Source organism: Hypanus sabinus, chromosome 23, assembly GCF_030144855.1.
Source record: "Hypanus sabinus isolate sHypSab1 chromosome 23, sHypSab1.hap1, whole genome shotgun sequence".
Lineage (NCBI taxonomy): Eukaryota > Metazoa > Chordata > Chondrichthyes > Myliobatiformes > Dasyatidae > Hypanus > Hypanus sabinus.
In genome coordinates, this window is record NC_082728.1 from 29,701,570 (window position 1) to 29,727,668 (window position 26,099).

Sequence of the window (26,099 nt, forward strand, 5' to 3'; positions counted from 1 at the left end):
ATAAAGCAATCATACATTGACTTGAGGTCAGTAATGAAAGCATGTTTGCCATCTTCCCAACATAATTTGAAGCAAGACCAACTAAATTTGAACTTCTCTTCTCAGAAATGAAGAAATCCTCCAGTCAACTTCAACCATACTGGAAATATTTCAAAACATACCACCAGCCATTCTCAGCTTTTGGACATGTAGTAACACCTTCCAACTGTAGATAGATGTGACTTGTTGGAGTCTATTTAGAATTATCTAACCCCTTGTGGCATTCATGAGTCAAGTCGATTGCAACCACTCTGCCAACATGGTTGGCAAATAAATTCAGAATTTCAATCAATTAATTTCAAATATGGTGCTTGCAGATGAGCTTCCTATGCACCAATTGCTATTCCCCCTCATTTATAGGGGAAGCAGGTTTGGCAGAGAATGTTGGAAGAGTAGGCAGGTTATCTTTAATCTTACAGCCACAATGAGAATGAGCTGAAAGGGGAAAAGACAGTGGGAGTGGGTCAGTCCTTTATAATAAATTTTCAGGTGTAGTTGATCTAGCCATTGTTAGAAATTAGCACTTAAAATAAATCTGCATGAACTCTTCATATAGTCTATACTGGGCTCGACAATTTCAACATTCATAACAAACTTGCTCAAGCAGAAAATACACCAGGTATAAAAATCTGGACTTACCAGAGATTCGGTGCATCCTAGTGTATGCAGCATCATGCTGGGAAAAAGCAAGTACAGTGAAAGCAATGTAGAGACACATGCAGGAAGGTGTTGGCAGAGTGAAATAAAGGTGAAGAGAAAGCAGGGAGTGTATGAGCATGATCTTCAAGTCATTGTCCCAGTAGTCAAGTTAGTAAAGAAAAAAAACATACCAAAATTAGGCCAGCTTTACTAAGAAACACACAAATACATTTCAAGCTTCAAAAGTGACAAAGTGACAAGCTACATCAGTGACTACCCTTCATTAGTTTAGTTGTCAGTACTTTAGTCATGAAAATGGTAGTTTTATCCTTAGCCTCTCATTTAGAAGACATTTCAGAACTCACCAGGTAACAAGTCCCTAGAAGTTTCTACAGATTACTCCTGAGGTGAGCACAGATGCTTCAACAAAAACCACCCCTAATCACACCATTTTTAACTGCACTCCATAAGCAGTCTTAAAAGCTGGTGTCAGGGAAACAACAAGAGTTCAGCCAGTCAGTTGCTTTAAAAAAAACCTGCGATCTCTCCAGCTTCTAATGGAAAATGAGTTTGCTAAAAACAGAAAATGAAGCTAATTAGATTTACAGTTTGCTGCTAAGGGAACTGGGCCACCCAATGGAATAAAACGAACAGCACTTTTTGCTCAAATTTACCCAATTGCAGTTAATTCAGTGCCTACTGGTACAATGTTACCAAGGACATGATTTCCTTTTAAGTACTTGTGTTCAATTGCAATTTAACTGAGCTGTTTCAGGAACCGGTGATAAAATTTGGGGTTTTGTAACTGGACTACGTTTACTTCCCCATCCGCAGTTAAAGTTGGTCAGTACAGTTTGGGTTAAGCATCAGGTCATCTTCAAATCAGAATAGCTGGATCATCAGATATGAATGAGTTAATCTTCATATTGGCTCTTAAAACAATTTCCTACCCTCTGGTTTACTAACATCTCTCAGATAACTACATGTAACTACAGATAACTTGTATCTGTCCCCTGTAGAAGCCCAATATAGTTCCAGGTATATACACTGTACAACAACAACACTGTCCACAGCTCAGAAATTGGGAGGGAGAAATCTGCAAAATTCTGCAGTTACAAATGAGTTTTGAATTAAAGTGCTTCTTTTATGAAGCACCCTCTGGAACCTCAATGCTGTCAGGAAAATTAGGCAAATTGAATAGAGACTGCCTTTGTAAATGATTGACCACAGCTGCAGTCAGATTTCTGACCCATGAACAAGTATCAAATTCCATGTGTTCAACTTCTTAATGCAAGGTCTTAGCTAGTCCAAGAGGCGGATTACAAACAATACAGCAGCAATTTTATTCCTGCGTTATAATTTGACAACTTTTGAGAATGTTATGGAATCAGGTACCAACCAACATAGGGAGCACAAGGGGATTAAAATACATTATATTCATATGATCAGTTTGCAAAAGGGAAGTAAAAGCTTAGTGGAATGCAAGTCAACTGCAGCTGATGGAGCTACTAATTCTACATGGGTTTGCTTCAGGCACTTAAAGCTTCCTTCGCACAACCCAAAGAGGGCTGGGAATGTAGGATATTGTCTCATTAAATGGATCCAATGTGAGTGAGTGGTAGAATCAGGCAGAAGATGTGATTTTAAAAAAATGGGATTAGTGTAAACAAATGCTCATTAGTAGGAACTTGGTGAGCCAAACAACTCATTCTTACCATTTAGGAGGTGGGCTAAGCCAAGGACACTTATGCAATTAATTCGTACGTACTTACAATGATACAAGAACTGAATAAATGTTCAATGAAAAAGAACCCTAGTATAATTACTAGTTGTCCAGTTGTCCACTCTCCTCTCCCATCAGGTTCCTTCTCCAGCTCTTGACCTTTCCTACCCACCACCTCCTAGCTATCCCCTTTCCCCTCCACCCATCTTGTTATTCTGGCATCTTCCCCCTTCCTTCTCGACCTGGAGATGGGTCTCTGCCCGAAATGTCGACTGCTTACTCTTTTCCATAGATGCTGCCTGACCTGCTGAGTTCCTCCAGCATTTTGTGTGTGTGGCTGAGGATCCTAATGACTGGCTCTAAAATTTAGCTTATTCAGTCCACCATTACTATTACAATATGGAGGGCAAGGGGAAAAAATGGAATCTAGAAAAAAATAAACAAATCAAACAATGCCAGCTCATATACCATGCCTTTGAAATAAAGAGTTAACAGATACTTCTACCATCTCTGCATAACTCGATGTCTTTGTAACAAGCACCTGCCTTCAGCGGCACAAGGAAAAACTTGTAACCATATCTTTTAAAAACTGTTTCCTAGCTCTTGCAATAAAAGCCATTTTGCTATAACCATTATCTTCCTAATCATGGGTAGGCCAATGCCCCATAGAGATTTTCACTTGTGAAAATTGTATAGAATGCAAACTGTACTGGCCATCCTGATCTTCACTCACGGATCATTACACTGTTTCATCTAAGTGTTTGAAAACTACCTTTTTTGGAATTCATCCACAGTGCTACAAATTTTCAGATCAGGCAGCACCAGGGAAGGATAAGCAGTGAAGCTTTCATGTCAAAGACCTTTCTGAAAGGGGAAAAATGAGCTTGGGGGCAGGGTCAGGAGATGCAAAGGACAAAGTTAATTTGATGACGAGAGTGAAGCCAGGCTTGTCAGATTATAAATGCCTTCTAAATAGATTAATGAGGGCAGTTAATAAAATAATGAGCATACTAGTAAAGATTTCTGGAACTGCAGAGATCAAGCACTGTCTGCACAAAAGCAGTTAATATCACACAAAAATACCCTGCAGTTGGACAACCCAGCTCTTAGACAAACAGTAAAAAAAAATTGTATAAAATGGTTTCAATTAATATCTAGCCCTGGAAAGTGAAAAATTTGAAGATGAAAATTGTGCACTGGTTCCCATTATCCAGTTATATCTAATACAAGATTCCTCAGTGCCAACAAACAAGCTCTCACTGGTAAAACCAAATGGTGCTTCCCACTTCACTGATGAGCAAAAAGCCATATTTACAATTAATCTACAACAGGATGTCTTTAATTTAATTTAGTAAAACAATGCACATGGGGAAAGAATACAGGAAAAAAATCACAAATTTGAGTTAAAAGTTAATTTGGACCAGAATATAGCTACTTAAAATTGAAGTCACTGCTTCAGGTTTGCTGCAGGATTTCTATGCATATCCAGGCATCAATCACCTGTCATTTAAGCAATTTGAAAGCAGCTTTCATGTAATAAATTGATATTAACCTACAAACTTCAGCTTAGAATAGAACTATATACTTCGGTTCACAAAATGCAGAGAGGAAGTGCTTTCAAAAACTATTATCCAAGGTTTAATGTTTGATTTAATTGTAAACATATTGCTGCCTCATTTTAAAAAAATGTATTCTTTGTGCAATTCATTTTTCATGTAGTTGGTTGCATTCCAGTATATTGCACAGAAAAATCTTGTAAAGCCCTACCTAGTTACAGGCTGAAAGACTTGTTTAAGCAGACAACTCTTAATGGCATGTTTAAAATCATTTGTAATGAAAAAGAAATAGATTTCTCTCAAAGTTAAAGTTTTCATGTTCATATTAGGTGCTAACTGCTCTTTGGTCCTTCAGTGGAGGATCAATTCCTTCTGAGTAGTATGTAATCAATGAGCTCTCAAGTGAAAATTGTACTTAGCCAAGCAGCTCTTGTGGCAACTATTCACAATACTGAGTTAAGGCAGCCAGCTTCATAGAAGCTGAGGAAAACTCCCGGTTGAATCACTCAACTGCATCATTCCACTACAGAAACACAGCTCGTGACATCTTATCAGTGAACAGACATCTGTTATGGCTTGAAAACGGGAAACAAGCAGACTAGGGAAAGATCAAGTACGGACAACAAACCTGTTGCGTTAGAAGAAAGCAGACATAAATGAACAACGGTGCATCAGTCTTGGTAGCCAATCCAAAATGGGAAGTTAACCCTTTAAAACACAAATCTTCCATTACTTCACCCTCCACCCCATTGTGCTTTCAAAACTCCTTATCTAACAAGGAGTTAGACATGTTCTTGATATACATTGCAAGTGTTGGTGTCCACTGTTGGTACCAGATTTTGCACTGATAAGTTTGTGGGCAGGGAGCATGAATCTGCATCTCCAAGGTTCAGCCGCAGTAATACACTGTTAGTGACAAAGTCATAATATCTTAGTAGAATTAGTACAGACAATCACTGAAGCGGTCATCTCTGACTTATGGACTGCAATATTTTCAACAAGCCTTTGAGCAGTGACAGATTTTGCATGTGGCCATCCAAATTGTTGTCTCTTCAAAATCAGCTGAGCGCTTATGTTTAAGGCTTAGCTACTCAATACTGCAAATTCACGTGGGGGACCAAATGAAGTCTTTCATTCAGCAGTTTAATCTAAGGTTCCCACTTTCTCCTGCAAGCCAATTAAATAAATTTTGTCATTTTAAAAACTCAGAAGCATTAATTAGATGGCATCTTACTTGACATCCAAACATCTCAGATCAAAAAGATTCATAGCTAACCTCAAGAATGTCATTTGAACAGATGTGTAAAACTAATACACGTTTCATTTAATCTCAGTGCATATTAGGGAAAACAGCAGCAGCAGCATCAAGGCAAATGCTTTAGTACAAAATGCATTTTTGAACCAAGATGGAAACAGCCCTTCAGTAAATAGGAGAAATGCTTAGTTCCTTTCAATCTGATTTCCACCAAAATTTTCACAATAATCTGCTCAGAATGTTTCCTTATATTCAGTCCCCATGGGAAGATTGCTGATTTTAGATTCTACACCAGCTGTTTTGCAGCCAATATTGTTAGTTGTAGGCCATTCCATGAAGAAGAGGGTGACTGAAAAAGTTAATTTGCTTTGCAAGTACAGGAAGCTCAGATGAATTTCACAAAAGTTTAAATCTTAATGAATGCATTAAGGCTGTTGCTCTTGACATAGAGTGTCACCACTTTTCAAGGATATAATCAATCAGGAATAATATGGGATGAAATCCAAATACTTTTATAGCAATAAAACAAGTGTACTCTAAATTGTCATTGGGACGTGGTTCCACTTGGTCCACAAATTGAACTTGACAAGTAGGACCGCGGATGAAGGCAATGCAGTGGATGCCGTCTAAATGGCATTTGACAAGGTCCTGCATGGAAGGCTGGTCAAGATGGTTCAGTCGCTTGCATTCAGGATGATGTAGTAAATTGGATGAGACATTGGTTTGATGGGAGAAGCCAGAGAGTGGAGGCCTGTGACTTGTAACGTGCCACATGGATCAGTGCTGGATCCTTTGCTGTCATCTATATCAATGATCTGGATGATAATGTGGCTACCTGGATCAGCAAATTTGCAGATGACACCAAGATTGGGGGTGTAGTGTACAGAGGGGAAGGCTATCATGGCTCGCAGGGGGATCTGCATCAGCGGGACAAATGGGTTGAACAACAGCAGATGGAGGTATACAAAATCATGAGGTGTACAGATAAGGCTTAGTCTACTCTGACTGGGTGCAGTTACAACCAGAGGTCATGGGTTAAGGATAAAAGCTGAGAAGTTTAAGGGGAACACGATGGAAACTTCTTCACTTAGAGGGTTATGAGAGAGAAGAATGAGCTGTCAGCACAAGTCATGCATGTCTCAATTTCAAAATTTGAGAAGTTTGTATAGGTACATGGATAGTAAGGATATGGAGGGCTCTAGTCCTGATACAGGTCAATGGGAGTAGGAAGCTTAAGTGGCTATGGCATTGACTAAATGGGCCAAAGGGCCTGTTTCTGTGCTGTACTTCTCCATGGCTCTAACTTCAAACTCACAAAGCTGTGTTGCTTACTGGCCTTTCAAGCAGCTTTTGTTCAAGAAAAATGTGGTAAAGTTGAAACAAAATGTATCACCACTTATCTCATGCAAACCATGGCACCCTAGTTTCCTCGTCATCTCTGGCACCTTGCAAATTTCAACACTCTCTAGGTTCCAGCAAATTGCACATCCAACACTGGCTACTCAACCGCAAGACTGAGTAAAACTTCATGTTTTTCCAATACTGCAGATCAAGCACTGAATTGTTTAATAATAAGGTTCCTGAGAACCACCTTGTACCAAGTATGACAAGCGCTTTCAACATGCGCAGAATGCTGGAGGAATTCAGCAGGCCAGGCAGCATCTATGGAAAAGAGTACAGTCAATATTCCAGGCCAAAACCCTTCATCAGGTCTGGGGGGAGAAAAGGGTCAGAGCAAGAAATTGGGGAGGGTGGAGAGGAACCACAGATGATAGATAAATGTGGAAGGGGAGCTTCTGGGAAGGGGTGAAGTAAAGAGCTGGGAAGTTGATTGGTGAGTGAGATACTGGGCAAGAGAAGGGGAAATTTGATAGGAGAGATAAGGTGGCCATGGAAGAAAGAAAAGGGGGAGGAACACCAAAGGGAGGAGACAGGCAGCTAAGGAGAAAAGGCAAGAGACAGAAATGGGAATTGTGAATGGCGGGGTGGCATTACCAGAAGGTGGAGAAATCGATACTCATGTCATTAGGTTGGAGGCTACCCAGACGGATTACAAGATGTTACTCCTCCAACCAGAGTGTGGCCTCATCTTGACAGCAGAGATGGCCACGGACTGACATGTCAGAATCGGAATGGAAAGTAGAATTAAAATGGGTGGCCACTGGGAGACCCTGTTTTTCCTGGCAGACAGAGCACAGGTGCACAATGAAGCCGTCTCCCAATCTGCGTCAGGTCTCACTGATATACAGGAGGCCACTCTGAATACAGCACACGACCTGAACAGACTCACAGGTGAAGTGTCACATCGCCCGGAAGGACTGTCTGGGGCCCTGAATGGTAGTGAGGGAGGAGGTATGGGGGCAGGTGTAGCACTTGTGTCACTTGCAAGGGTAAGTGCCAGGAGGGAGATCAGTGGGGAGGGACGAATAGACAAGAGAATCATGTAGGGAGCAATCCCTGTGAAAAACAGTAAGTTGGGGGGGGGGAAGAGGGGAGGGAAAGAAGTGCTTGGGGGTGGGATCCCTCTGAAGATGGCAGAAGTTACAGACAATTGTGCTGGACAGAGAAGCTGGTGGTCTGGTAAGTAAGGACAAAAGGAACTCTACCCCTAGTGGGTGGCAGGAGGTTGGCATAAGGGCAGACATGCGTGAAATGGAAGAGATGCAGTTGAGGGCAGCGGTGATGGTGGTGGAAGGGAAACCCCTTTCTTTGAAGAAGGGTGAAATCTCCTTAGTTCTGGATCTACTGTATCCAGTACTCCCATATACCAGCGAGACCCATCACAGATTGGGAGACCGTCTCGCCAAGCACCTATGCTCTGTCCTCCAGCAAAAGCAGGACCTCTCAGTGGCCACTCATTTTAATTCCACTTCCCATTCTGACATGGCCTCCTCTATTGTCGCAATCAGGCCACACTCAGGCTGAAGAACAACACCTCGTGTTTCATCTTGGTAGGCTCCACCCTGATGGCATGAACATTAATTCCTTGAACTTCCAGTAATACCCACCCCATTTTCACATTTCTCTCTTTCACCTTATCTCCTTACCTGCCCATCACATCCCTCTAGTGCTCCTCCCTATATTCCTTCTTCCATGGTTCTCTCCTATCAGATTTCTCCCACCACTCCCAGCCCTGTATCTCTTTTACCAATCAACTTCCCAGCTCTTTACATCACCCCTCCTCACTCCCACCCCCAGGTTCACCTTGTGGCTCTTCCCACCCTCCCCCCATTGTCTGACTCTGGCTTCTAGTCTTTTTTCCCAGTCCTGGTGAAGTATCTTGGCCCAAAACATCGACTGTACTCTTTTCCATGGATGCTGCCTGGCTTGCTGAGTTCCTTCTGCATTGTGTGTGTGCGTGTGTGTGTGTGCGTGTGCGTGTGCATGTGCGTTTGCATGTGCATGTGCATGTGCATGTGTGTGTGTGTTGCTTGGACTTCCAGCATCTGTAGATTTTCTCTTGAGTGTGGTGACAAGTGCATTAACCTACTATTTAATTTGACACTGGTTAATGAAAGGAGATAATACCCTAACATCTATTTTACTCAACCTAATATCCTCACTACAATTCCACCCTTTTTGGCTGCTTTGTTATTTTAGTCTAGCAGCTGAAGTTTAGTAAAATATCTGACTGCAGTAAGCAGACTTGACCTCTGAACTCAACTAGTGTAATCTTATACCTGTTAAACAAACTACATTATGAAGTACACATGGAGATTCACAAGGATGTTCACAATCAAGAAGACACAGTTACAACAGGCTGGGTTTATTCACACAGCAATATATTAGTCTGAGGGTGGCCATTGGAGGTTAGTAAAGTTGAGGTGTGTAGGTGGGACAGTTTGTCAGACTGTTACCCCTTACCCCCACCCCACCTCCTTCCGGGTTAGGGAAGTTGAAAGCTAGAGCACAGCTTTAAGGTGAGGAGAGAAATTTGAAGGATATCTGAAGGGAATGTTTATCTGGATCTATCTGCTGGAGGCAAGTGTTAATGACTGATACAACTACATTATTTAAAAGGAAAAGCAAAGTGTGATGCAGTCTAACACAGGCATTTGGGATGGCCATAGATGGCCAAATGGTATGCTTGCACGTTAGGGCCAAAAGGGCCATTTCTGTGCTGTGCAAAACAGATGGTCAGGATGCACAACCGCTCCTCCCTTTCCATTATCCTTAACACAGGGGTCCTTCAGGGCTGTGTGCTGAGCCCATTGCCGTTAACTCTGCTCACACTGGACTGCATGGTCGAACACCTGAGTAATCACGTTGTCAAGTTCGCTGACAGTGGCGGGGCTCATCGCCAACAATGGCTAGATCGCCCAGAGTGAGGAGGTGGAAGAGCTTCGCGTTTGGTGCCAGCCAAATAAACTATCTTAATGCCAACAAGGCAAAGGAGACGGTTATCAACTTCGGGAAAACTCACACCACTTGCACTCCCTTTATAGCGGCAGCAGTCCAGCAGAAACTGCATGCAGTCTCAAACTCCCAGGAGTGCATATCACACACAACTGCACATGGTCCCAAAACATCACCCTACACAGTCAAGAAAGCTCACAAATGCCTCTTTCTGAGGAGGCTAAAGAGAGCTGAACTTTGCATATCCACACTCATGCCACTCTACAGACGAGTCACACAGAGAAACCTAGCAAGCTGCGTCTTTGCTTGGTGCACAAGCTGCACTGCAGTGGCTCCACAACGGGAAGTCAAAACTGCCTGACACATCACTAGCACCAGCCTACCTGCTGTCAAGGGCATATCTACTGAAAGGTGCCAGAAAAGGGCCAATAATATCATGAAGGGACCCACAGACCCTGCTCATGGACAGGTCCCACTTCCATTAGGGAGGAGGCTAGGCAGCATCCATACCAAGACCAACAGATTTAAAAACAATTACTTTCTCCAAGCAGTAAGACCGACCAACACCTCCACCCACCACTATTTAATTTCTCATCACTTTACATACATCCTAGCATCACTTTATGAACATACAATCAATGTATACAAGCCATCTTATGTATTTATACTTATTGTGTGTTTTTTTTAATATTATTGTGTTCATTATATTTTGTGGGGGGGGGGGCATTAGATCCAGAGTAACAATTATTTTGCTCTCCTTACACTTGTGTGCAGGAAATAACTTTGAACAATCTTGAATCTCTTGAGTGAGGGGCAAGAAATATCTGGTCGCACTTCAATCACATCAGATGCAACACAAGGGAAACCACAAGGTTGATCTTTTTCCAGAAGTTGATGTAATTGGCACATGTTAATAAAGTACAAGCAAACTGTAGGTCCTGACATTTTGGAGGTTGATTTAAGGGATTTGAAGTGAATAAGAACCAAGGTGAAAATCTGTAAGCAGAATAGAAGCCTGCATGGTGAACCTCAGTTCCAATGTAGCTTAGAAGGTTACCACAGGGAAGGGTCTACATTCATCCATATAACACCAATGTAAAATTAAGGTCCTGCTGGATTAGACTATAAATTAAAAGGAGTGGTGTTCAAGTATGATAATTTAACCTTAGTTTGGAGATACTACACATAACAGGCCTTTGTGGCTCAATGAGCCCACGCTGTCCAATTATACCCATGTGACCAATTAACCTACTAACCCGCATGCCTTTGGAATATGGGAGGAAACCAGAGCACATGGAGAAAACCCAAGTGATCACGGACTTAACTTTGAGATAACAGATCAAACACATGTCATTTCTTAGGATAGTGGTAGGAAGAAACCACTGTTGGGACCACCACCTAAACCAGGTGGAGACCAAGATCCTAGAGAATATTATGGAACAAGCTGAGGACTACAAAGTATGACCTGGAGCACTCAGATGTTCATAACACAAAGCTTCAAATCTAAAATTCCAAGAATCATAAATGTTTTATTTTCCTTTTGCTCCATTTAAATTAAAGTACTTGTGCAGGGCTCAAATGCTTTATATCATGGCATTGTGCAAAGGAACTATAAGCTCAAAACTAACTGTATCATTTGGAATCACAAAATTTTAAACAGGTTACAATGCCACAAAAAACAGGCTAACGTCAGTGAAGGCTTGAATCAGAAATTAGTTACATTTCACTCGGGCAATACATCTAGTGTTAAACAGGCTGTGGAAACAAGTCAAGGAAGAAAATTAGAACAGCGGGAGCTATCAATAACTTCCCTGGTAGTAGCTGTCAAGCTGTAAAGCAGATCTGCAGGGAACGCAGGAAGCTTGCATCTTAAAATGGTGGATGTTAACCTTTTTACACTGGAACAAATCCAGAACATGGAACTCTGATCCTATGGTATAATATTGCAGAAAACTGTTCAAAAGGGGCTTGGGAGTCCTCATGCAGAGTTCCCTAAAGGTTAATTTGCAGGTTGAGTCAGTGGTAAGGAAGGCAAATGTGATGTTAGCATTCATTTCAAGAGCACTAGAATATAAAAGCAATGATGTAATGTTGAGGCTTTATAGAGCACTGGTGAGGCCTCACTTGACAGTAGTGAGAGCAGTTTTGGGAAAGGATGTGTTTGCACTGGAGAGGGTTCAAAGAAAGTTCACCAAAATAATTCCAGGATTGAAAGCTTGTCATGTGAGGAGTGTTTGATGGCTCTGGGCCTCTACTCACTGGAATTCAGAAGAATGAGGGGTGACTTTACTGAAACTTATCAAACGTTAAAAGGCCTCGATAGAGTGGGTATGGAGAGGACGTTTCCTATGGTGGGGCAGTCTAAGACCAGAGGGGACAGCCTCAGAATAGAGGCATGTCCTTTTAGGATGGAGGTAAGCTGGGAACTTCTTAAGCCAGACTGATGAATCTGTGGAATTCTTTGCCACAGACAGCTGTGAAGGCCAATTCATTGGGTATGTTAAAGGCAGAGGCTGATAGATTCTTGCTGTGTCAGGGGATGAAGGGTGATGGGGAGAAGGCAGGAGACTGGGGCCAAGAGGGTAATTGGATCAGCAATGATGAAATGGTGGAGCAAACTCAATGGGCCAAATTGCCTAATATTGCTCCTTAGCCTTAGAAAGGAGGCAGACCTTTAGTCTCAGCTTTGTGCACATATGAATAAATAAAATATTAAACACAATGCTTAATAGTGAACGTAGATTAGGTAAAAGGCCAGTGTTAATGGACACAGACAAGTCCCAGTAAGTGGAGAATCTCTGCACATGCCCAGCATGTGGGAAAGGAGTTGAATCACTGAAATTTTTAAAATGAACTAATTTGTACCATCCTCCATCTAAAGCAGATGGTTAATTGAATTCAAAAGCACAATTAAAAATATTTGAGAACTGGTCCAGATCCTGGTGGCTGAGAGAAAAACAATGAACTACAAAATGAATACCAAGAGCAACTGTGACAGTCATGGTCAGTGCCATGTCAGATAATAAAGGAATTGAAGGCATTTTTTTGTTACTTCCCACCAGCTCCAGATAAATTGTTTACATGTTAGCTTTTTCAAAGTTACTGAACATCAACCAGAAAAGGTAATTTATTGACTTGGCAGCAGATTGTCCAAGCACAAGACAAAAAGGGCCATATACTTCAATTGATGCAACTGAGACTGCAAGAAGCTATTTGAGGGTTAACTACATTACAAATAACACAAATGATGGAGTGCTCTGGGATGTCAGCCTGTGGTGAACTACATATACCTGTCTGGACATTCCCCCTGCTGACTGCTCCTGTGGCTCCTCCCATAGACCCCTGTATAAAGGCGATCAAGGCCTGAACCCGGCCTCTCAGTCTCCAGGATGTAGTATGGTAGTCATTCACTGTTTGTTCCTTCTTCCAGACAATAAAAGCCAATATCTCGCCTGACGTCTCAGAGTGAGTTATTGATGGTGCATCAATTTTATTGACTGGAAGTTTTAAAACATGGAAACCGTTTTACGTTCGGAAAGATTGGATTTGGACCCCCAAGACCCTAAAGCAGCTCTTGCTTTTGAACTCTGGCTTGCATGCTTCCAATCATACTTGGAGGAGGTTCGTGCAACTGAACCCGCTGTTATGCACAGAATTCTCCTCTCGAGGGTCACCCCAAAAGTTTATTCATTCATCAGAGACCTGCCGACCTACGAAGGGGCACTGGACGCCCTCAAAAGACAGTACCAGTGGCCGGTGAACACCATCTACGCAAGACATCGTTTAGCTACCCGGCGACAGCGGCCTGGAGAATCGAGCGCCGAGTTTCTCCGAGCACTACAGACACTTGTCCGAGCTTGTGACTGCAAGACGCTCACGGCAGAACAGCATGCGGAGCTGCTAGTACGAGACGCCTTTGTTACAGGACTGAGGTCAGTGTACATCTGTCAGAGGTTGCTGGAAAATGCCGATCTTACCTTACGCTCGGCGATTGAGATGGCCGACATGCTGGAAGCAGCTCTGCACAGCGCTGATGCTGTCCAGCCACGCGATTCCCCGCCGGTTCTGTGGACGCCTCAGACCCCGCCGCTGCCGGTTCCCACGAGCGAATTTGCCAACGCTGCTGCCAGTTGCGATTCCACGAGCTCCCCGAACCCGACCACAGCTGCAGCCCGTCAAAAGCCCGTGCTGTGTTATTTCTGTGGAGTCGGAAAACATCCTCGAAAATGCTGCCTGGCGCGAGAAGCGAACTGCTCCAGCTGCAGAAAGCGGGGCCATTTCGCCAAGGTCTGTAAGTCTAAACTACGAGCGGAGTGCAGCGCTGCGGGTGAGACGTGGGGGCCGCCATCTTGCATGCCCGGATGTGCGCGGCCACCTTTGTCGGCGTCAACATGCCCCGCCCCCAACCTGCCGGTGTTTACCGGGCACCAAGACAGCAGTTCAACTCTGGCCACCGTAACCCTTGACCAAAGCGCCCCACACCAGCTTGCAAGGTCAATGATGGACATCCTGGTGGAGGGGCACAGGACTAGATGCCTGTTTGATACGGGCAGCACTGAGAGTTTTATTGACCCGGACACAGTGCAACGCTGTGGACTCGTGACATGGCCGGTAAGTCAGAGGATCAATTTGGCTTCTGGGTCGTATTCCACAGACTTCCGGGTGGGTTGTGTAGCAACATTGGTGGTGCAAGGCACAGAATATCAGAACTTTGTGCTACTGGTCATGCCTAAACTGTGCGCACCTGTGCTATTGGGGCTGGACTTCCAGAGCCATCTCAAAAGTGTGACTATGGCATATGACGGGCCCTTCCCACCACTCACTGTCAGGAATCCTCAGTTTGGTGGGACTTCATCACTACTGACCACATACACACACGGGCCCACACGTCCCATCCAGCACCATGCCGACAGCTGCGCTACCGACACCACTTGCAATCTCTCCACCCTCAAGGTCCCTCCCCCACCGCTGTTCGCCAACCTGACCCCCGACTGTAAACCTGTGGCAACTAAAAGCAGGAGGTACAGCGCGGGGGACAGGGCCTTCATTCAGTCAGAGGTGCAGCGGCTGCTCAGGGAGGGGATCATTGAACCAAGCACGAGTCCTTGGAGGGCCCAGGTGGTTGTTGCTCGGACTGGGCAGAAAGATGGGATGGTCGTGGACTATAGTCAAACCATCAATAGGTTCACGCAGCTTGACGCGCACCCCCTACCCCGCATCGCGGATATGGTCAACCAGATAGCTCAGTACAAGGTGTACTCGACCATAGATCTGAAATCCGCTTACCACCAGCTCCCCATCCGCCCGGAGGACTGCCCCTACACCGCCTTCGAGGCAGGCGGCAGGCTCTATCACTTCCTGTGCGTCCCCTTCGGTGTCACGAATGGTGTCTCTGTCTTCCAGAGGGAAATGGACCGGATGGTGGACCAGTACCAACTGAAGGCCACATTTCCCTATCTGGATAACATCACCATCTGTGGTCGTGACTGGCCGGATCACAACGCCAACCTCCAACGATTTCTCCAAGTGGCCGAAGCCCTGAACCATACTTATAATAGGGACAAGTGCATGTTCGGAACCACCCGGCTTGCTATCCTTGGGTATGTTGTGGAAAACGGGGTTATTGGCCCTGATCCCGACCGTATGCGCCCCCTGTTAGAACTCCCTCTTCCCACCACTCTCAAAGCCCTCAGAGGGTGCCTGGGTTTTTTTTTCCTATTACGCCCAATGGGTCCCCCATTACGCAGACAAGGCCCACCCCCTGGTCAAGTCTACCTCGTTTCCCCTCTCTGCTGAGGCCTGCGTGGCCTTCAGCTGCATTAAAGGGGACATTGCCAAAGCTACGATGCATGCAGTGGACGAGACCATTCCCTTCCAAGTGGAGTGTGACGCCTCCGATTTCGCTCTGGCTGCTACCCTCAATCAGGAAGGCAGGCCAGTAGCATTCTTTTCTCGTACCCTTCAAGGCTCTGAAATTTGGCACTCCGTGGTGGAGAAAGAAGCCCAGGCCATAGTGGAGGCTGTTAGGCACTGGAGGCACTATCTTGCTGGCAAAAGGTTCACCTTGCTGACCGACCAGCGCTCGGTTGCGTTCATGTTCAGCAACCAACAGCGGGGCAAAATCAAAAATGATAAGATTTTGCGGTGGAGAATAGAACTCTCCACATACAACTATGATATTCTGTACCAACCTGGCAGACTCAATGAGCCCCCTGATGCCCTATCCCGGGGAACGTGTGCTAGCGCACAGCTCGACCAACTATATGCCCTCCATGCACAACTTTGCCATCCAGGGGTCACCCGATTTTACCATTTCAGGAAAGCCTGGAACCTGCCGTACTCCCTGGAGGACATGAGGACGATGACCAGGGACTGCCAAATCTGCGCTGACTGCAAACCGCACTTCTACTGTCCTGAAAAGGCACAACTTGTCAAGGCCACCCGCCCTTTTGTGCGACTGAGTGTTGACTTTAAGGGCCCCCTTCCCTCCACCGACCGCAATGTCTATTTTCTCAAATTATCGACGAGTACTCGCGGTTCCCCTTTGCCATTCCTTGCCCCGACACCACTACCACATCCGTCATAAAAGCCCTGCGCCAGCTCTTCACTCTTCAGATATCCCTGCTATATCCACAGTGATAGAGGGTCCTCCTTTATGAGTGACGAGCTGCGCCGGTACCTGTTAGCTAGGAGCATTGCTACTAGTCGGACCACGAGTTATAATCCCTGGGGCAATGGACAGGTGGAGAGGGAGAATGCCACAGTGTGGAAGGCCACACTTTTAGCCCTTAAGTCAAAAGGATTGCCGGTCTCTCGATGGCAGGAGGTCCTCCCTGAGGCACTCCACTCTATCCGCTCCCTGTTATGTACTTCCACCAATGCCACCCCTCACGAATGCCTTTTCTCTTTTCCCAGGAAGTCTGTCACTGGGACCACCCTACCAGTTTGGTTGACGTCCCCAGGGCCAGTGCTGCTCCAGAAACATGTGAGGAGTACTAAATACTCCCCGCTGGTCGAGAGGGTTCACCTTCTACATGCGAACCCCCAGTATGCCTACGTGGTCTTACCTGATGGGCGGGAGGACACGGTCTCCGTCTGCGACCTGGCGCCCGCAGGTGCAGCAGACCACTACCCTGAACACTCTCCGGTAACTATGAACCCTGTACCCGAGGTGACACCGCGCACACCAGGCCCTACACAGACGCCTCACGACACTCATATACCAGGCGTTTTGTACGCATATATACCAGGCGCCTCGCACATGCGTGAGGGATCACTGACGCCTAGTGGGCTGGAACCAGCACAACCTCCATCTCCTGTGCAATCACCACCGCCGGCATCTGTGCAATCACAGCCGGTGCTACGTAGATTGCAGCGACAGATTCGACCACCTGATAGACTTAACTTGTAAGAAATTTCGCCACATGGGGACTCTTTTAAAACAAAGGGGGGGGGGGGGGTGAATGTGGTGAACTACATATTCCTGTCTGGACACTCCCCCTGCTGACTGCTCCTGTGGCTCCTCCCACAGACCCCGGTATAAAGGCAATCAAGGCCTGAGCCCGGCCTCTCAGTCTCCAGGATGTAGTATGGTGGTCACTCACTGTTTGTTCCTTCTTCCAGTCAATAAAAGCCGATATCTCGCCTTACGTCTCAGAGAGAGTTATTGATGGTGCATCACAGCCTCAGAGGGCAACCTGAGAACATCCTTCAGGAGGCTGAACCCATGGAAAGCATCTGGCACATACGGGGTTACTGGCCGAGTACTAAAGACCTGAGCTGAAACTGGCAGGATGGTTCACCAATATCTTTAATTTCTCAGTTCGACAGTCTGACACCTACTTCAAGTGTGCTTCAATTATACTGGTGACCAAGAACTTGGTGAGTTGCCTTAATGACTATTGTCCAGTAGCACTTATCCACAGTGATGAAGTGTTTTGAGAGTTGGAGATGAAACTCATCAACTCATTTGCCTATCAGTTCAACAGGTCCACAGCAGATGCCATCTCTTTGGTTCTTCACTCAACCCTGGAGCATCAGGACAGCAAAGACGTATACATCAGGATGCTCTCCATTGACTACAGCTCAGCATTCAATGCTATCATCCTCTCAAAATTAATCAACAAGCTTCAAGACCTAGGCCTCAATACCTCCTCGTGCAACTGGATCCTCAACTTCCTTACTTGCAGACCCCAATCGGTTTAGGCTGGCAACAAAATCTCCTCCTCCACAATCTTCATCAGCAGATGCATCACAAGGCTTAGCCCCTGCTCTACTCACTTCATACTTACGACATCGTACAATGAAAGCATGGCAGCACCTCTACTTTCTTAAGAGCTTGCAACGATTTGGAATGTCATCTATAACTGACAAGCTTCTATAGATGTGTGGTGGAGAGCATATTGACTGGTTGTATCGCAGCCTGCTATGGAAATATCAATGCCCTTTTAAAGAAAATGCAACAAGCAGTGCATACAGCCCAGTACATCACGGGTAAAGCAGTCCCCACCACTGAGCGCATCGACACGGCATGCTGCTGCAGGAAAGCAGCATCCAACAGGGACTCCCACCACCCAGGCCATGCCCTCTCCTCATCACTGCCATCAGGAAGGTGGTACAGGAGCCTCAACCATCAGGCTCTTGAACCAGTGGGCACAACTTCACATGCCCCATCATTGAAATATTCACACAACCTAGGGACTCACTTTCAAGGACTATTCAGCTCATGTTTCCTAATTGTTTTTCCTCTTTCTTGTTGTATTTGCAGTTTGGGTTTTTTTCTGCATACTGGTTTGTCTATCCTGCTGGGCATGGTCTTTCATTGCTTCTATTGTGTTTCTTGTATTTACTGTGATTGCCTGGGAGAAATGAATCTCAGAGTTGTACATAGTGGGAAAACGCACTTTGATGATAAATTTACTTTGAACTTTGGATTCTAAAATCACAACTAATGTTTTCCTTGATGATGAATTACACCAACATCAATGTATATGCTAACATAAAATTAAAGATGGCTCCATCTTTATTCAAATTCAATTACCTAAATTAAATAGGTACATTAGACCTTGAGCAATTTTTTAAGGAAATGATGAGAAACAAGTAGTAATTTATTGTGAAAATTGTGCTTAGATTACAAATATCACCCAATTATAAAAAGATCCAGAAGGACTAATAGCTATAAAGAGAATAATTTGTACTATGCAGTTACGATAATGTAGATTTTTCAGGGGAACCAAAGAATGCACAACTCAAAATTTTTATTCTTAAAACATTTGGAACAAAGTTTTCAGCAGTTAAGCAAAAGGCACGAGGCAAAAGCACCGAACACTGGTATCCAAGCCTTAATCTTTTATGTCCTAAGTTGTTCTGACTGCAGTTAACTGCAGGGAGGGATCTGGAGAGAGGATACATTGGGCAAGGTCAGAGTGACATATCCTTTGACCTAACAGACTCAAGGAATCACATGGGCTACTTCATTTTGAGCAAAGTGAAGGCGATAGTGAACTGTCTCCTTGTGATGCCAGAAATAAGCAAAAGATGCCATGAAATTAAACACTTTGCAATCACATATAAACACAAGAGATGCTGCAGATGCTGGAAATCTTTAGCAACAATCACACACATGCACGCTCAAGGAACTCGACAAGTCGCATAAGTATATCTCTTACTTTAAACAGTTCAAATTTCTCTGTAATGAGTCAACAAAGTAAAACTTTCCAGAACCATGCTCATGCAATTGAAACAAACACAGGGAATACAGAATTAATTGTTTTCCAACCTCAACTGCGAATGAATACATGCTTGGGTGGGCTGTCGTTAGAAGTGTTTGTACACTACTAAGTATGTAATGCGCAAGATTAGAGGTGTAAAAAAGAAAATAATGTTTTTTAAAAAATCATATTATGATAACAAAGTTACACTTCCCAGGAAACTACCACTTCTGAATGTTTAAAAACAAGAGACAGCTGGAGTACTGGATCATAGAATGAATGACATTTGTGAAAGGCGGCAAACGTTAGAAGAAAAAACAGTACGGGTAATGATGAGACAGAGGCAAGGGAAATACCACAATGAATGGGGCAAAAAGTATCACCAGTCTGCATACCAACATGTAATAAAAGGAACTTTAGTTTCTGTAAATATTCATACAAACATGGTGGATTGGTTTTTTGAAGCCTGTATTATTGGTCATGTGCTTTAGTAGGGTTCAAGTTTAAATACATTCTTACAAGTTTCCATTCAACCTTCTCTCCAGATCCAGTTTACTCATGACCAGTTACAGGTTTAGAAAACTCCTGGTAATAACTGTTAGTTTACAAGGCAGGCAATAATTTAGGAGTAACAGACATGGGGAGTGTTATGATGTGGAAAGACCAACATGCATGGGGCATACTGAAAATAGACAAGCCTTACCAAAACATGGTTACACAAAGCGTCATCAGGCCTAGAACCTATACGGAGGTGAGGTCAGGGGTTAACTCAACCCTGCAATGAAAGGTCAGGAATGAAGATTGGCAAAGCTCAAAAGAAAAAAAGCAACACAGCAATGTTAAATACAAATAAAACCAATATCGGCTCAGACACAGAAACAAAAAAAATACAGATGTAATAATATAGTGCATAAAATAAATCAATTACACAGCACCGTAATTCTTGCCTTACAAAGCCATTTGGATCATTTATATTCTTGATCGCAAAATGCTACCTCTCATCAATGTGTGGCATCAGTAGGTAAATGCTACCTCCTTCTAACCGATGTCAGGAATAGGCTGATGTCTTCATTTTCAAGGAAACATCATGAAACACTTCTTTTTCACTGATATATTAAGCACTACTTTCTAGAATTAAAAATCAAAAGCAACAGCAATGATTTAAATTGGTTCATCAATTGTGTAAACAGGAATGTCAAGAAATGTCTCATTGGTGTCAATAAGTTTGAATGATTCCAAGCTGCCCAAGATGGCAATGGTTGGCAGGAGGAAGATCAAGTCTATCTGCTTATGTTACAAGAACCCGCATAATCTCAGATAAAGTCAAACTCGTACATCAACTCCTGAAAATTCCAGCTAATTTGGCAATTCTAGTGAATACTGAAGCCCTCTCTTCACATTGTTAGGACAGTACCATATGATAAATAGCAAAATTACTTCTAACTTGGACAAATACCAGGAGCTATTTTGGCAACAAAGCTGCAAATGGATGGCTGACTCTCCTTGTGCCGTAGTCAGTTGATCCGTTGGGTACTTTTTACAGTGCGGGATGCCCATTTACGGTTTGAACACTTAACAAGGCAGAGGATAAATTGCATTCAACTCAAGTGCTGCACCTCCTTTGCATTGACAGCACTGTCCATCTAGTTTGTATAATAAATGGCAAGTGAGGCCTGATATCATGATTACAACATTTACCAGCCAGCCAGAGGAAAAACCTAAACAGGATATGCTGCAACTTTATAGGGTGTTACTATGCTGTCCATTATTAGCAGACTCATGTCACTGGACAGTTTTAAAATTAAACACTAGCAAAACTTGTAGCTTTCCTTAACTGAAGGAAAGTTTCTTCCCAGCCTCAAGTCCCCTGACCTCCTGGTTCTCCAAATATCAGGTGACCTTGGGTGCCCTGGTTTTAACGGCAGTCACCAGCTCATGTAGAAACTGCCCATGGCTAAAAGTGGAACCTGGACCACACCAATAGTGAGTAAACAATATTTCATTAAAGAACTTTTTTGACACTATTGCTACTTGTCTTATATTTTACAGAAGGTATGTACCTACAATCTAGTTGGTAAACACGCAAATCAATCTGATACGAAATATTGTAATGAAACTGTCAGTTGTGCCAATTCCTGTTTCTGTTAACCTGGCTTCCATACCAATAAACATAACCGGCACCTATATTTTCACAGCTTAATCTTTTGATCAATGCCAAAATAATTTTAGAGCCATTAAATTAATATACAATGCTTAAGCCACACAGCCCCAATTCTTTCTCTGCCATTCATTATTGAATCCTTAAGCTTGTCCTTCTTCATTACCCAGCAACTTTTCACCCATTTGAGTAGATATTCACCACTCTTCCAGGAAGTTCAAAATGCATTTCAAACAAATCATGTCGTTCTGAAATGTAAATACAAGCTATTTCCTCAAGGTTGCCACCCACTTGTATACTGGAGAGCATTGGGAGAAGACAAATAGATTTTAGCAGGTCAATGCAGTACACCCAAAGTACATTCACTAGAGCAGAAAACTAGCACTAAAAGAATTGTCAACTCCTTAGAAATCTGACACTGAAAGCTAGTTCACTTTTTTCCACAAATTAATTTCTTGCACTCAAAAGCAGAGTATTTTTGATCATGCCATTCTGAAGTGTTTGAACTAAAGATCTCTCACTCAAATTAACTAGATATTCTAATGATGTTTTATATAGTGAGTTGCTTGATAACAACTTCCAATTGAAGTGGCTCTCATTAAATCACAAATTACTCAACTATTATAATTCAAGTGTTTTCTTCCATGCCACACCAAAAAATTATCAGCATTTTAAAACACTTGCTGAGACATGCAATTCAACATTTATAGTTTTTTCCCTACTGAGCCACCCAGATTATACAAGACTTCCTACCAATTTTATAAACAGTGCATCCCCAGAGCAAACTTGACTTATTCAATTCCTCAAATTTGACCTGTGATTAACCTACAGAGCCAGAGACTTGATCAACGCCAAGTCACTTAAACTGCAATCCTCTACAGAAATCCCTGCTGTTCAAACAAAAATTATTGCATCATTCACAAACAAAAAAAAACACACAACATAAGCTTTCAAGATGACTAAATAATTTAAATGTTGGCATTAGAGCAAACTAATGCAGTAAATAGATCACACCCAACTGAAATACACTGTATACCCATGACTGTGTTGCCACCCACAGCTCTAATCTGCTAATTAAATTTGCCAATGACACTACATTGATTGGCCTAATCTCAACCAATAACGAGGTGGCCTGCAGGGAAGAAGTCATCTCTCTGACACAGTGGTGTCAAGAAAACAACCTCTCCCTCAATGTCGCAAAAACAAAGGAACTGGTTGTGGACTACAGGAGGAATGGAGACAGGCTAACCCCTATTGACGTCAATGGATCTGGGGTTGAGAGGGTAAATAGCTTTAAGTTCCTCAACATCCATATCACCAAGGACCTCACACGGTCTGCACACCAGCGCCTCTTTCACCTTGGATGATTGAGGCAATTTGGTATGGGCCCCCAAATCCTAAGAACTTTCTACAGGGGCATCACTGCCTGGTATGGGAACGGTACTTCCCTAAACTGCAGGATTCTGCAGAGAGTGGTGCGGACAACCCAGCACATCTGTATTGTGAACTTCCCGTGATTTGACATTTACAAAGACAGGTGTGAGAAAAGGGCCTGACGGATCATTGGGGCCACAACTCACTCCAACCATAATCTATTCTAGCTGCTACCATCTGGGAAACAGTACCACAGCATAAAAGCCAGAACCAACAGACTCCCTGAGGACAGCTTCTTCCAGCAGGCCATCAGACCGATTATCTCATGCTGATTTGAGTGTATTTCTATGTTACATTGACTGTTCTATTTATTATATAATACAATGATTGCAAATTTAGATGGAGACGTAACTTGAAGATTTTTACTCCTTATGAATATGAAGGATGTAAGAAATAAAGTCAATTCAATTCAATGATATCATGAGTCTGATTAACAGATTAAAATTCACTTTTATTTACAACTGCTCAGATTGTACCACCAACAAAGAGGTATACAAAACTATAAACACCCATAAAGACCAAAAGCGACTAGCAACCCAATATTTAAACTTGGCCCGAGTAATTCCAGATTTGAGCAGGAAGTTCACTTCAAAGGAAATGAGAATTAATTTGTGAGAACACCAACTGTCCAGGTTACTGTTTAGTTATTAATGAGTTGAAACTTCACTATGAAAACAAAAGATGGTCAAGAACAAAGTTGATGTTTACATAATGTGTTTTGAGAGGAAGTTACACATAGGTTTAGTGCTTCTGTACATTTTCAATGTCATTTGGGGGCAAGTCTAACTAGATCCACAGCTTCTTTAATCTTAAAATTTATATACTTCTTGTTCATGTAGTCTTTAAAAATAGTATTTTTTTAATGTATACCACCCAGAAGCAAGATTTTAACATTAAAATGGAAACTTAAGCCTGATATCAATACCCATTTTATGATCTTTTCCTCAATGACTTTAAAGTTACTGTTCCCTACTTCAAGTACAAACAGATCATCCAGACCTTGGTATAAGCTTGAACCAGTGATTATTCTGACAGAGACCAGCACTAAAAATCAAAATCTATTCACAATGAATTGATAGTGAAGGCTGGAATGAAGATAAATGATCGTATGAACATGGTTCACCTAATTTTAGATGAATCATGATCCAAAGCTTTAAGGTAACCAGTTTCTAGATGGGATAATGTCCTGTGAAATTTGATTATGTTGTATTGGATTCTGTGCAATTAGTCAAAGACCCAACATTACAAGCTTACAGCAATCCCAGTTTCTTTTCTTTGACATGAATTTCCATTTATACTTACCAAATGGATCTTTTCATTCACGCCCAAGTTTGGTTCTCCCATTAGTGGCAAACTTAAGACTCAGAACTCACACCATTAGGCTCACAAACATTTATTGCCACTCAACCATCAGGCTCTCGAACCAAAGGGTATAACTTCACATGATCCATCAGTAAACTGTTTCTGCAACCTATGGACTCGCTTTCAAGAACTCTTTGTCTCAAGTTGCCAACATTGATTGCTTATTTATCTTTTTTTTTCCTTTTGTATCAACGGTTTGTTGCCTTTTGCACAGATTATTTACCCACCTTGTAGTGTGCAGTCTTTCACTGATTCTATTATTGTTCTTGGATTTACTGAGTATGCCCTTAAGATAGCGAATCTCAATTATATGCATACTTTTATAATAGCTTTATTTTGAACTATGAACAATCAACAGTTTTTATGCACAAATTGTTAAACAAATCTCAGAACCAAGATGGGACGGACTGAATTGGCTAAATGATTAATAATCATATCCAACTGTCTCCTGAACAGAAGGCCATTAGCAGCAATGCTGTTGGTTCGGTGACACACTGGCTCAACCCAGTATGGAAAACAAGCTCATCTTTAAAGCGTTACATTCTGGTGCTTGTGGCTTGCTACTGTTTCATATTATGGATTTCAGTACTTGCAAGTCCTCTTAGGCCACAAGACACAAGAACAGAATTTGGACATTTGGCCCATTGAGTCTGTCCCACCACTTCATCATGGCCAATTTATTATCCCTCTTAACCCTATTCTGCCTTCTCCTCATAACTATGGACACTATTACTAATCAAGAACCTATCAACTTCCACTTTAAATAGGACATGGCCTTCACAGCCATCTGTGGCAATGAAATCCACAAATTCACCATTCACTGGCTAAATGGATGTCCCTCTGTTCTGAGGCTATGCATACTCTTGCCATGTTGACTCCATCTGAGTCTTTCAATATTCAATAGATTTCAATGAGATCTCCCCTTCTTCAACACTCCAGCAAGTATAGGCTCAAAGCTATCAAACTCTCCTCATACTTTAACCATTTTACACTTCAGACTATTTTGTTAGCCTCCTCTGGATGTTGCTGCATGCCGCCACATCTTTTCTTCAATAAGGAGCCTAAAATTGCTCACAATACTGCAAGTGTGCCTTTATCAATGCCTTATAAAGCATCAGTGTTATATCTTTGCTTTATACCCTAATCCTCTTGAAAGTAAGGCAAATGCAATGCTAGCATCCGTTATCACACACTTAACTGCAAGTTAACCTGTAAAGAATCCTGCACGAGGATTCCCAAGTCCCTTTGCACTTCTGACTTTCGAGTTTTCTCCCTGCTTAGAAAATAGTGCAAGACTTTATTCCTTCAACCAAAGTGCACAGCCACACCTTTCACTACACAATATTTCATCTGCCACTACTTTGCCTATTTTTGGAATCCAAGATCTTCTGCAGGCTCTGTGCTTCCTCAACACTACATGTCCCTCCACCCACCTTTGTATCAGGCATGAATCTAGCCACAAAGACGTCAATTATATCACCCAAATCATTGATATACCACACAAAAAGTTGTCTGAACACCAACGCCTGTGGAACACCACTAGTCACTGGCAGCCAACTGGGAAAGGACCCTTTTACCTTTTTTTATTCTCATTCTTTGCCTCCTGCCAGTCAGCCAATCTTCTATCCATGTTTGTACCTTTTCTTTTATCTTGCTTAGCAGCCTTATGCGCAGCACCTTGTTAAAGGCCTTCTGAAAATCTAGGCAAAGAACATCAACCCACTCTCCTTTGTCTATCCTGCCTATTATTTCCTTAGAGAATTCCAACAAATTTGTTAGGCAAGATTTCCCCTTGAGGATCCCATGCTGATGTTGGCCATTTTATCTGGCGCCTCCAAGAATCCTCATCTTTAATAATGAACTCCAA

General features: G+C 43.0%; 1 protein-coding gene across 2 annotated transcripts in view; it reads right to left on the reverse strand.

Moving 5' to 3' along the window:
- The window catches only part of LOC132380083 (matrix-remodeling-associated protein 7-like), a 117,561-nt gene that overhangs the window by 3,941 nt on the left and 87,521 nt on the right, over positions 1-26,099 (reverse strand). Inside the window, exon 4 of one of the 2 annotated variants that reach the window (XM_059948629.1) lies at positions 19,982-20,053. The exons of the other annotated variant lie outside the window; for it this stretch is intronic. Coding sequence (XP_059804612.1) covers positions 20,020-20,053 — 34 coding nt within the window. The 3' untranslated portion in view covers positions 19,982-20,019. The remainder of the gene's footprint in view (positions 1-19,981; positions 20,054-26,099) is intronic. 2 annotated transcript variants of the gene reach the window in all.